Source organism: Bactrocera dorsalis, chromosome 1 (genome assembly GCF_023373825.1).
Source record: "Bactrocera dorsalis isolate Fly_Bdor chromosome 1, ASM2337382v1, whole genome shotgun sequence".
NCBI lineage: Eukaryota > Metazoa > Arthropoda > Insecta > Diptera > Tephritidae > Bactrocera > Bactrocera dorsalis.
Genome location: NC_064303.1, coordinates 97,201,415 through 97,215,773, shown reverse-complemented (window position 1 = coordinate 97,215,773; position 14,359 = coordinate 97,201,415). Strand labels below are relative to the sequence as shown.

General features: G+C 36.4%; 1 protein-coding gene across 2 annotated transcripts in view; it reads left to right on the top strand.

Annotated features, from left to right (window-relative positions):
* The window catches only part of LOC105228764 (bone morphogenetic protein receptor type-1B), a 234,288-nt gene that overhangs the window by 122,368 nt on the left and 97,561 nt on the right, over positions 1-14,359 (top strand). For both annotated transcript variants that reach the window (XM_049457654.1, XM_049457690.1), the window contains exon 2: positions 12,028-12,093. In XM_049457654.1, coding sequence (XP_049313611.1) covers positions 12,028-12,093 — 66 coding nt within the window. The remainder of the gene's footprint in view (positions 1-12,027; positions 12,094-14,359) is intronic.

Genomic DNA, 14,359 nt, shown 5'->3' with positions numbered 1-14,359 from the left:
AACGCACTTACGACGACACAAATACACACACTCATCTTTATGGGCATGTGTGTGGGGGAAATCTGCTTGGTTTATTTTTTAATTTATATTAATTAAATGTGGAAATCAAGTCACTTCACTGCTAAAACCGCAAAGCAGAAACCCACACACACGGTACTTTGTGTTTGTTCTCCGTTGCCTTCCTTTTTTATTGCTCTTTGGTGTTGTAATTTAAATTTGTGTGTGGGGGAAAAATACAAATCAGTGGTTTTCTTTTGTAACCTGAAACGAAAATTACTGCAGCCAGCGACTGGTTTTGTGGTGGAGAGCAGTTGCTTGGATGCACACTTTCTGACCACCCACTAATAAAGTGCGAGAATTGCGCAACATTGTTAGCGAATAATGAACTACCGGATGCTGGTCCATAAGAGCCGAACAGAAGCAATATTTACTGGTTTAGTGGATACGCAATTATTTTTAGAAAGAAAAAATGATTTTTAGACTCACCTACCGAAATCGACACAATCGCCAGCGATGGTACATTGCGGCTACTATCTAAATTCTAGTAGCCTGGATCGGAATCATGGTTTTGATCGCTTGTGACGCGAAAACATTTGCCAAGGATAACATGAGAAAAGTCCACGATCACATATTGTTGATTGAAGGGGCGCGACGGAGGCTGAGACAGTAGGGTACTCAAAAATACTGCGCGGATCCACTCATTTATGAAAAATTGGACATAAAAAGGTCCAATTCCTATATCGTGTTTGATCACTCCGTTCAACAAACACAACCGTGGGACTACTTCTTCGCAGTTCCGAAAAAGTTTCTCTGGCGTTTCGTAACCGTTGAAAATAAGTGGATTTACTGGTATACACCAGAGACTAAGGAATAGTCAAAACACTGGACTACACCCATGGAACCTGTACGATCTATATCGGTTTCCTAGAGATGAACAAAACGGTGAGAGGACTGTGCTGATTGTCGAATTACAAATAAAATAGCTGCATTGGACGAAGAAAAAAAGCTCTTCCACCAGAACAATGGGACGGCTAACACTCTACGTCCCATCGACCAAATTGACTCAGCTAAATTTTCAAGCGGCAAAGTTTTGTGCTCAAGAAATATTTGTGATGTGTTGTGTATTTAATTTTGCTGTCGTTCGAATGGACGAAAACACTCCAGCTTTGAAAGAACTGGATGCAGTGCCCGCCGGGGGAAACTGAGGAAGTGGAAAACCATCGCTCCATTGGAAAGGCCAGGTGGAGAAGGACTAGGCAAAAAGGAAAGATCTGGCTGGGACATGTCGTACGTATGGACGAAAATACTCCAGCTCTGAAAATATTCGACGCAATACCCACCGGGGAAAGCAGAGAAAGAGGAAGACCTCCACTCCAGGTGGAGAAGGACCTGGCTTCGCTTGGAATCTCCAATTGGCGCCACCTTACGAAAATAGAAACGACTGGCGCGCTGTTGTTAACTCGGCTCCAATCGCGTAAGCGGCGTCTACGCCAGTAAAGAAGAAAAAGAAGATACTAGATGGAGTTCTTGAACTCCCAGTCTCATTCTGCAGGCGTGCACTGTTATCAAACTATAAACAGTGAACATTCCAACCAATTCCTACTGTCTCTTCTATTGAACGCCAATAGTAACTTTGTGTATTTATGATCTACCACTTTTCACAAGACCTTGGTAGTTTTGTACCCCGGTAGATCTCTCCATCGAGTTTTGACCTTCCTTGTCATACTCGTGTCGAGATCAGGATGACAGCTGTACACTACTCTTGGTAATCTTGCCCACTATATCATTATCCTCGATACCTTTGTGACCAGGCACCCAGTCGGACTTAACTTGTTCCTGCCGACACTCTCCAATGCTGAACTGCTTACCAAGATTCCATTGGCTGATACGCCTTCATTGCTGCTTGTTTGCACATTTTTGGCCCCAAAATTAATTCAACTATTTGTCAACAGTTACTGTAAGTGTGGGTCCTATTATCGACGCCGTGGACTTATCGGTCCATTCCTAAATTTGATAAAAATATATTTTTTTTTTCGAAGTTTTCGTCATCATCAAATCTTCTCATCGAATGAAAACGTTCACAGCTCTCTAATTTGTCAACTCTACAGAGCTTTAAAAAGAGTAGGAAAGAAATCAAGAGTGCCCAAGGAGAAAATTAATTTTTTTCTGTATGAAGAAACTTAGTTCATCCCCATCAAGGCGACACTAATAAATGTACAATTAGACAGGAAATATGAGCATAATTACGCATGGCAGCTAGTAAAGCCGAGAGCTATCAAGCAGCTGGAACTATTTTATGACTTCCAAGAAAGGAGATTTCGCTGGCTATCAGCAGCGCATGGAGAACTCGTTCCGCCGACTTGTACATGATTACTCGTGCCGAAAAATCGACACTCAATCTCACTTCCTCACCTTTGTCGACAAATCCAACCGCAAGCGCTGATGGTCAGTGATGATGATAAAGCCGCTGAATGGCGGTAAATCGTTTCTTACACGTAAATATGCTGCTGTCAACGTCAGGCCTCTCGCTGCCTTTCGTTTTTTCTCAATTTGGCTTTATTGTCGTGTTTTTTTGTTGTATTTTGCATCTGTGTGAACAAAATTAATAGGAATCATTATTAAATGCTACTCAGGTGTGAAATGGAAATTTATGAGACACAAATAATACATATTTTTGCTGTCAAAGAATTGCGCAAAAAGGCAAATGGTCAAAATGAAGCAAAAACAAAACAATTTTACCCAAAACGGCATAAGAGGAGTGAAGACAAAAATAAATTCGGCCGCAGAACTACAAACTACAACAATTTATTGTGCGGCCACACTCACATACATATGTATATTCTTGGTAGCAGGCAATGGTCACTCGTCGTGTGGCACTACAGCGAGCGCGCCGAAGAGGCGTGTGCGAGGTCACTGCAGTGTGGGTATGGCCGCAGGAGCTTGGAGCGTAGAAGGAAACTTAAATTATGGCTACCTGGAATAAGCGATTAATAATCGATGCATGCAAATTTGATTATAAACACATGTAGATACACATACACACATGTACTATACCATTATTCTTATAAAGGTGTTATTTATTATTGTATTAAGTTTGTGGGAATGCAAAACTCCAATTTTCGTTCGTGATTTTTATTTAGGAGCGGAAGTTTGCCAATAACTTAGTAATAGAAGGAAATAATTGTATTGAATATGAAATTATATTGTTAATATGATTTTAAATACGATTAGTCACGGAATATCATGAGATCATAACCTTAATGCCGCTTCTAGGAAGATGTGAGGTTGTTGCATGCTAAGTAAGCTTCGCTTAGTTAAAAAATAAATTCCCTTAACAGATTATAGAGCTTTTTCTAACACGAGAAGGTTTTGTGGTCTGCCTGAATCCAAATATTTCGCTATAACAACATAAACAGCTATCAAGATAATTTATCGAATCGGGATAACAGAGTGACTCTTACCCAACTCTTTTCGAATCGGTCAAATAATTTTGAGATGTTCAATTTTGCATGAATAACATTATTGTTGTATAATATATATATCTATATTTATCTCGATAAGTTTTAGAGTTCAGAAAGAAGAAGGTAGATATATTCCTGCTTGAATTTCGAAAAATAATCACTCGTTTAAACACATTCTTTAAATCAGATAAAATCGGTTGTTCCGAGCTATATTCCCTTCACAAATAAAAAAACTGTCATACAAGAACTTGATTTTCATAGGTCATTTCGTATGCATAGGATCCAATACTGGCGCTTCCGACATATAAGCAGATTTTTGGAGAAGAAAAGACTACTCAGATTGATATCTCATAAATTGAGATAGTCCAGTCGAGTCCAGTTCGGGTACATACAGTCTCAGCTTGTCACGTTAATGATTTATGAATATATGTATGGTATATAGGGCCTTTTCTGTTTCCTTTTCGGTGTTACGAACTTTGTGGTAAATATAATATACTCGTACTCCATTCAGGGCATAAACATAAATTTTAAATTTTTTAGTTAAGGCTTTTATCGAAAAATATCGAAATAATTATAATTACATATATCGAATATTTTTTATTAACCATAACGACAAATATGCAAAATAATATGATATCGATAACTGAGATATTACAATAAATAAATATGCCAAAATCGATAAAAAATCTATCGATAAAAATGTAGTTGATTGACACAAAGAAAAATGCTGGCTATGAGGCAAACATAATATACCTTATTCAGGACATCGACTTATGTATATGAAGTAGAGAGTGCAAGAGCAAAATAATTAATTGATAAATGGAAATATCGAAATTTTAAATTTATCGGAAAATGTTAAAAAAGAAATAATTATAGAAAAATATACTTATTATCGACCCTAACGACAAATTCGGATAAAAATATGATATCGATAACAGAGCTATTACAGCAGATATACATATGTATGTAATAATCAATAAAAGGAGATAACAAAAATCTATCGATAACATTGGAGTCTATTGACACATAAACCAAATACATTGCAAAAAAGGAAAATATTTGCAAAGTGCAAATACTGATCGATAATTGAAAATATCGAAATCTAAAATTAATTATTGCTGGACTTATGACATATTTATCACAAATAACAATCAATAAGAGATATCGCCAATTACGTTGCAATTATCGATAACAGATATTTGCAAGTTATCGATAATTGAAAATAACGAAATCTAAAATTAACTATTATTGAACTATGGCAGATTTATAGCAAATATATGTATATCGATAAAAGTATATATGTATGTCTATCGGAAAATAAGTTACAGCCATCGATAACTTTGCAAAAGATAAATATAAATTAATCGATGAAAGATAGTAAAACTTTTACCGATAAAATTGAGTCTAAAAAAATAAAGAACAAATAATACATTAACAAATACAGAAAGTGGATATATACAAAACAGTTGCGCAATCATCGATCAATAGTTGAAAATATCGAAATCTAAAATTAAACGTATTTGAATATTTTTGTATCGGAAAATATCGCACTCTTAACAAATTAATTATTATTAATGTTGAGAATAAATTCGCTTAAAATAAAATGGTAAAATTTCGATAACAGATTTGCAAAAAATATGTAATAATCGATTAAGAGATAAAGTAAAGATATATCGATTAAATTTGCTAAAATACGTTTCATAAAATACGTGCAATTAACCTTTCATATATCACCTATCGATAATTTAAAATATCTAAATCTGAAATTAAATCAGTTTAAATATCGAACTTTTGGTAAATTTAATTGTTTTTGTCTAAATGTTTGACAGATTTGCTTAAGATAAAATAAATAGACTACCACAACAATTTATGAATAAAAAGCGAGTCTAGAAAAATAAAGCACAAACAGTTACATAAGTTATAAACATCGATTGATAATTGAAAATATCGAAATCCAACATAAATTTGGCTTCGATATTTTTGCGTATTTTGTAGTGATAATATAAATCGATAAATCGAAATCGAATTCGATAAATTTATCGAAAAATATCGAGTTATTAAAAATTAGCCACGTTTTCGTTTAAAATGAAATGAAAATTTAAATGTTATCGATAATGTAAAAATACAAAAATTTTCGATAAAATATGATTAAAAACATATGTATATCGATAAAACTGTATTCAAGAAATCGATCTTTTAATGTGTATATTTATGTTTATCTAAGATCTATAAAAATAAAATATCACGCGAATGTGTGAGTTCAAGAAATAAAATAAAATATTATTGTGCTCAAGTTTTCTATTATAAATTTAGCAGTTTTTATATTGCAAACCATACCATAATCATATAAAAAACAGTGCTTACACATTATTATTATTGTAATTTATTGCCGAATCACTTCTAGGAATTGTACAAGTCTGTTTGAAAGCTTAAGTAATCACTTAATTTTCGCTGCGACAAAGTACTCAAGGCATTTCGTGAACAATGCCAAAGCTTTCAACTCCAAAAATATAAAAAAAAGAAACACAGAACACGTCCATCAATATTTAATAGTTCTATAGAATTGCCTATTTACTTATCAAGTATAAAAAGTCTTTGCACTTTAGTTTTGATACCGAAATTTATTATCGATTATCGGAAAAAATATAAAAAAAATATGCACCATCAGTAAATAAAGACCTGCAAAAACAAAAAAAACTCATTTACAACAATACAACTCACTTGCTCGCTCAGCTTTTTAAGTTTTTAAGTGTACCTCATGACTGCCAATCTTTCGTCAGTTGAAATTTTCGATAAACGCCGCCAGTGTGCTCACAAAGCGATCTGCATATTCACACGTTCGTGTGTTGTCGTTGCTGTTGTGTTAGTGTGCAAAGTGTTTTGTATATCGAGCGATCGGGCGCATGTTTCGTATGTCAGCAAAGTGATATGTTCGCATATCAAATTTCCCCTGGCGTCTTGTCGTAAATTAAATGAACCGTAATTACTGAACTAATTATTAATTGACATGAGATTGGCGCCAGCCAACAAGCACCAAGTGCTTTTACATAAAGTTAAGAACCAGGCGCCACACACACATATACAAAATCACATACAAACACACATACATACATGCCGAGTAAAACACTTAAAAAATAGTTTGAAAAAAGTGAAGCCTTTAAAAATGCTGCATAGACTTTTGTATATATGTACATATATCAATATAAATAATATTAAGCTTGTAAGTAGACTTGTAAGTCCAAGCAAGCTCTGCCGTTCTAAAACACTCGTCGTAGTGATCCTCTGTTGATCGTACATCATTCTTCCTCTTCTGCTCTTTTTTTTTTACAATTTTATTAAAGTGTTTGTCGCGTCGTTTGGCTTGTTGAGAAAGCACTTGATACAATTTGATTTCTTGTTTATTATTTTGCAGCAGCACTTCAAATACTATTACCATTACTTCCATGCATAAATACATACATATATGTATATCATAAGACCTTGTTGATAATTTATATTGTAATAATGATCAGTTGATGATATTGCTTCGAGCAAATATCAAATTTACAAGTGATTTCCCTGCAGAGAAAATGCTCTATTTTCTATTTGCGTGGCAGTTTATTTCTAGAAAACCGGAAACCTAAATGAAGTGCACGCTGTAGGGCCACTCCATTGATTGCCTTTTAAGTATATATTATTACGCAGTAATACTTCGACTTTGATACTTAAGACTGCGTGTTGACCTAAGGGATCCTTATGGATTACCAATCACAATCAAAATTGACCGTATTTGGTAATCACAATAACGACCTGCAAGGCAGCACTGTAGTCATAGAGTCTCCTATAGAGAAAGGATTGTGACAAAAAGTTTCTGTACCGTTGACTTCTGTACATTTTGATCCATTTATGTATATAAATCGCATTATTCTATACTGATAATGGAATAATATACAGAAGTTTCAATTATTGGTCTCATTTTAAGGGCACAATAGACCTAAGGTCGTGGTGCATTCCTCGTTTATCAATCTAAATTGGTCTCATTGCTAATCTAGACCGAATTCTGTATTGGCGCTCTGCTTTTGGCTAGATGTTTAACACCTTTAGACTAGATAGAGTCGTAGAGCTGATCCTCGCACCAAAAGTATTGCAGGATCCCACTTGGATGGCTATGAACGTGATTCCCAAAACTGTTACATATGGTTCAGCCGTTTCCATAGAGTCGTAGGGTTTTTCCTTGAAGAAAAGATTACGATCTGTCGTCAGCAGGTCTCCACGACGCTCAAAAGCACAACGGATTAAATTAAAGCGTTGCTTAGCGCCCTGAAAATGCCAGGGATTTCAGTACCAATTGGCAGTGTGGAATGGACACACTAATCACCTTGGTAGGGCTGCCAGCACCCGGCACCCGATTGCAATGCAACTTCACATTCAACTGACAAAGTGTCAGTTTTTCTCACAATCGGGTTTTGACCACAACCAGTAAACATGAGCAGGTTGGAGCGAGCTCCAAGGGTTCCTGGTCCCCGTGGTACCAGAATAGCCGAAATTACTACCAGTTGAACTTCTCTACTACTCTGAACTGGTGATCAGGAGATGGACCCCATACGCTCACACCATTCACACAAGAAGCTAACTCTAATTCCCAAACGACCCTAACTGTTCGTCATTCCGACTAGTGGAGATCACACCGCTAACATTTAAATGTCCATTAGTCCAACCCAGATCTCTAATATCTGAGTAAATAGGGCACTCTGCAATTACATGCACCCAGTCCTTGACCTGTGTCCTACTAAAACACCCCGCCCTATTTGATAACTGCCTCTGATTCCACTCTGGTCAGAAGGATCTTACGGCCGCACTAGTTCGATGCAACGGCAATATTGCTTGCTCTGCTTTCAGCGGCGAATTAAGAGACAGCGGTTACGCTGGCTGGATCATATCGTGCAAATGGATGAAAACACTTCGGCTCTGTGAGTGTTCACCGCAGTACCCGCCGGGGAAAGCAGAGGAAGAGATGGACCCTCACTCCTTTGGAAAGACCAGGTGGAGAAGAACCTGGCTAAACTTGGAATCTCCAATTGGCGCCTAACAGCGAAAAAGAAGAACGACTGGTGCTCTGTTGTAAACTCGGCTATAACCAAGTAAACGGTATCTACACCAATAAAGAAGAAGAAGAAATACCCAAATTACCCTTCCTATTTTCCGACTTATCAATCCAAGTTCTAAAAGAGTTCCATCGCTCTTATATCGCCAATTGCATTTCAGTCTTTTGATTCCACTTTTCCGACCAATTTGTTTACTAACATACTTACACATATGCGAACGTCCAAGAGTGCAATTTGTTGCCATCCCATCAGGGCTGTATTTCATCTCAAATAACAAGCAATTCATTCTAAGTCATTTGCAATTCATAGGTATTTATGGTGACCTTTCAATTTATTCACTTACAAGCATATTCATTTTGATTATTAATAGATTTTTTACTTCATTGAGCAATGTAAAATATATGTAGCGGTAATTGATTACGACATTATTATGAGTAGTCTTGTATATTGGTACATGGCATGCTGACAGTGTGTCCAGTTCAATTAATTTTATAATGGTAGTGTACTTGGAAGTATAATAACTGTAACATAACCATAAAAGTAAATTAAAATGCACAGGGTGGATTTACCTTCTCGCAGTCACTCGGCTTGCATTTTTAACATGAACGTGTGCTGACAATAATGGTTACCAGCAAGGAAAAAATACACCAGATTTTACAGTTTATCTACGATAAAAGCGAATATGTTAACCAGGCGGATGAAAATGTGAACGGTGTTTATGGTTTTGATTTCGTCGATTTCGTTTCGGATCTTAGGCTAATTGGTGTCATTTGATATGTCAAGGTTGATTCTGGATAAATAGGTATTTAACCTACTACAACAATCGTTATGGTTTACGTGCATACCTGCAGAAGTCGGCCTAACCTCACGGTGCTTTAAAAAGCACATAAATCAATGCAATGCGTTGATCAGCGCCCCAAATAATAAATGTTTTTTGCACGTATTTTTAGTCCCAATTGGTATAGGTGGAGAGGATACCTTTTCCACCTTGGTTGGGTCCGAGGCCCATCTAAAACCTCTGGGGTGCTTGCGTAGAAATCATGCCTCTTAGGACAGGCATACCTTCTCTTCTTCTTCTTTACTTAGGCGATTATAGCCGAGTCAACAACAGCGCGCCAGTCGTTTCTTCTTTTCGCTTCGTGGCGCCAATTGGATATTCCAAGCGAAGCCAGGTCCTTCTCCACTTGGTCCTTCCAACGGAGTCGAGATCTTCCTCTTCCTCTGCGGGTACTGCGTCGAATACTTTCAGAACTGGAGTGCCTTCGTCTATTCGGACAACTTGACCTAGCCAGCGTAGCCGCTGTATTTTAATTCGCTAAATTATGTCAATGTCGTCGTATATCTCGTACAGCTCATCGTTCCATCAAATGCGATATTCGCCGTGGCCAACGTGCCAAGGATTATAAATTTTTCGCAGAACTTTTTTCTAGAAAACTCGCAACGTCGACAGCCATACCTTACCGCGGGAAAATTCTACCCCCTGACCGCTGGGGAGAAGCTGCGTAAGGGTCAGTCTCGATTCTCCGGTTTGACTCCAAGTACGCCATTCACTGAGAGGGAGTTGGTGAAGATGTTAATGGCTTCACTGTGAATGGCGGTCAGTACATATCTGAAATTTGTTGCGTCCGAAGCCTGGTCGTCGTATTGTTTTATATCGTCGACGCAGTGGAGGAAGAACTTCTTGATGCACCCAGGAGACGGTATCGCTACAAGCAGGTGGCTGCTGGGGTGCGTTCGTAGAAATCATGTCTGAAGTTTGTGGCGTCCGAAGCCTGATCGGCGTATTATTTTATAACGTCAACGTAGTGGAAGAAGGTCTTTTTGATGCATCTAGGAGATGGTATTCCTAAAAGCAGGTGGCTGCAGGGATGATTACTACGAAAGCAAACCAGCAGAAACTGGTTTTTCTATGTGGTTGGTGAGATTTGTAGAAAATCTCTGCTTTGGGCTGTGCTCCTACTGTCAAACCCATAAGTCTGGCCGACTTAATCTTTGACCAATAGGATAGGAATTTTGTTCCATCCTCCTGCTACGCCTAGCCACATGCATCGATAGTAACTCGGCAGAAGCTACGAGAGCTTGGTTGGAAGGTTATTATGAATCCACCATATAGCCCGGACAAGACATCAAGTGATTACTATCGGTTCTATGGCGAATGATTTTGCTGGCGAAAAATTCTTCTTAAGTTATAAGGACAAGGGTTACCTTGGTGGTAGAATGTAAAATTTCCGGGACACGAAATAGCTGATGAGTTTTGCCTAAAGTACCATCTTTCTAGTTGCCGAACTAATAGATGAAACGCGGAAGTCACTAAAAATAATATACAATGCAATTTCCGAAAGCACTGACAGACGGTCGCTCTGATCCAATAGATCATGTGTAAGAGTTCCAAAGAAAAACACGTATGCTTTTTACTCTGGTTTTCTGGCTCAATAGGTACGTATGTAAACAAGCTAAATTGTGGCATTTAGGACGAAGAGAAATCTAAAGAGATTCAAGAGCTGCAATTTCATCTAGAAAAATGAAAAATGGGCCGGTGGAATCTTTGGTCCATATTTCTTCAAAAATGAAGACGGTGAGAACGTTCTATGCGACCGTTATCGCGCCATGATAACCGACTAATTGATGCCTGAAATTGAAGCTTGCGACTCCGCGGCGTTTGATTTAAACAAGCGTTAGACTTTTTAATGTGAAGATATGTAAAGTCTAAAGTCTATGCGGACAATTCCGCTGGATTTTTGCCTTGGAGCAAAACATCGCGAGTGTCATTCGCTAGTTACCAGTCGAAATGCTCGAACTTGACATCGAAAATTGGACTAAACAGATAGACCAGTTGAGACGTAGCCGCCAACATTTGATAGAGCTAGTCTTCAAAAAACAAATGTTAAAAAATATTCAATGATAATAAACATTCCCCATAAAATTTTAAATTGTTGTGCTTTTTTCTTTAAAAAATAGGAAACCTCGAAATGGATTACCCTTTATTATACTTAATTTGGTTGTCATATTTATTTAAATTATTTTTATTATTATTTTTATTTTATTTTAAACTTAATTACATACTAGTTCACATTTATCGCTGTCTTCGCTCCAAGTAGACATGCTGACCGACGAAGCTTCAAGCCCCTTTGGTGTGATTCCATTATTTACTTGTATTTTCTTAAAAATGTTAAGAGTTTATTTTCATGTCTATATCGATGCTATCTATGTGTATGTAAAGATATAAAAATACATTATACATATATACAAATATATTTATGTATCTGTCTTTAAGTAATATTTGTCTGGCGCCAGCCTAAATATTTATTTATGTATAGTACTTATCGTTTTTAAGTTGTTTTTGATTACCTTTTTAATCCGCTTATTGAAGTATCTCTTCCCACTTTTTACATTGTTTTCATACAGCTATTTGCCACGTTTTATTTGCTATTATACTCGTACTTTGCTAAAAGTGCTTTAATTTTGTCTGTTTTACTTTGCAGGTAAACTAGTAATGGCCGCTGAGATGACAGGTGATGTTTCGAAAGTTGAGGAAAAGGCAATTAATGGTAAGTCTGGCAATTTTCATTTTTATTAGCTTTTAATGTGAGCCTTTTAAGATAAATAATAATCGATATTTTTTGTGGTTTTGACTGCAAAATGATCGAATGAGCTGCTTGAAGTCACAAATGTGTTCACTTATGGGAACAGACTTTCTAAAAATCAACAAACAAATTAACTAATGAAGTAAGGTTAGGCTAGACAGTCATGGCAAGAAAATTTTGTTTAGATTTTGAGTCATTGTTACAGAATCTTCTTATCTGTCAGAGTAATATATTCACTCACCTGATTTCAATTATTTTTTTAGTTTTTATCGAACGCCTTTAGCTTTTTAAGTGTCGTTTTCTCAATGTCTGGTTAGCAGGCGTCTGCCAATTAAATTCTGTTTAACTCAACCAAAGCGCTTTCCTTCGGTAAAGAACAATTTTTTTTTAACCAGGACTTGACAGACATAAGAAAACCGTCATAAGACTCATCAAAAATTCAGATATGAAATGATATATGTAGGTCGGAGTGTTTTTTGTCTAACTATTGCAGAACCTCAACTTTGTTCTTTTCCTATTAACTCATCTATTTGTGTCGAAATATCAGGAAAAAGAAAATATAATTCATTTTCGCTTGTGTGCTTATTATCAATACCAAATATTATTGACTAACCACAATATAAAAATAGACTGTGATACTTTTCACACTTACCATAGATAGCTCACTTGATATGCTTTACCCCTACAAAATCCCTTTAGACCTATGTCATCGTATGTTTTCTACATTTTTTAATGTGAAAAATCACTGCTGAAAATATCCAATTGCACTTACTATTTTATCAGTTGTTCTTTTATCGGTTTATGGAGGCTAATATCTCTCTTTTAAGTTCTTAGCGTTCAAAGCGACAACGTCCCCAAAACTGACATGACATCATTTTTTATCTAATAGTTCTCGGGTTGGGCTTATATGACATGATTACGATCGATTACATTTTTCAACGATAAATTTAGATGTTTGGTATTAATTATTTATTTTTAGTTGAAGGCAATTTGAGAACTTCCAAAAACTGAGTAGTAAATTCTTCAACTATCAAACTTCGGCAGACTTATGGGCTAAGAATGGAATGCAAAGTCTGAGATCAATGGATCAGTGTTTTTGTCACTTATTCAGTAAGAACATGCGATAGACTTCATTTTTTGGTTTTCTGAACTAGTACATAGGACATATTGACTATTTACTAAATGATTTCTTGAGTCAGCAATAATGACGTGATTTTGATAAAAGTTGCACACCGATTTTTTAATTATCCACGTATCCCCTTTTCGTGACAAAGTTGCGATTTTTTAAGTCGGTACGCTTACCATTGCCTGCTGAGTGGCGTTCGACTTTTTCATGTTCATCGAAATAGAGATTGAACTTTGCACCTGCGAATGATAGTGCCCACTTACATTGAGAAAAAAAGTATCCATAAATCGTAAATAAAACGCAAAATATTTCATTATTCATCAAAATTTATTTCTTAACCGTCAAAGTAATCCCCACCGAATATAAAACATTTATGCCAACGACTTTTTCAACCTTCAGCTTCTTCAGCGAGTTTTGTTTTATCTCTTCGATCGACTGAAAACGAGTTCCACGGAGCAACAATTTCAGTTTGGGGAAAAAGAAAAAATTTACACAAATAGAACTTCTTATTGACCACCTGTTCCTTCGGAACAAATTCATGATTCACCAAACTACTAATATCGGAAAAAATGAGCATCACCTTGATTTTTGAGGGACTTTGGCGTATTTTTTTTTTTTTTTTGGTTTCGACTCGCATTTTCCCCCTCCATTCCGATGATTAATGATTTGTTTGCATGTCAAACTTATAAACTCATGTCTCATCGTCAGTTATAATGCGCTCCATGAATATGAGATCGGGATTCGCACGACAAAGCATGTCCAAAAGACCTGTTTATGGTAGAAAAATTCAGCTTTATATGGACAAGTCGATCATGAACGCGTTTCATACCCTAATTATTCACCAAAATCATTCGAATGGGAAATTTGGGAAATAATACTGAAAGTCTAAGAACAAAAGAAACTAAATATGTCAACTCTGAGTGACTTACTCCGATGTGGGATCAAAGAATTTTCCCGATTGTCGAAATTTGCGATATTTAGACCAGGAAGGGACGAAACACATAAGTAATCCATCCCTGTTCGATGCGACTAGAGGACCGATGTATTTGTAATGGTATTAAATCATTCTCAGTTTGTTCGTATTGTTTTAGAAGTATAAAATAT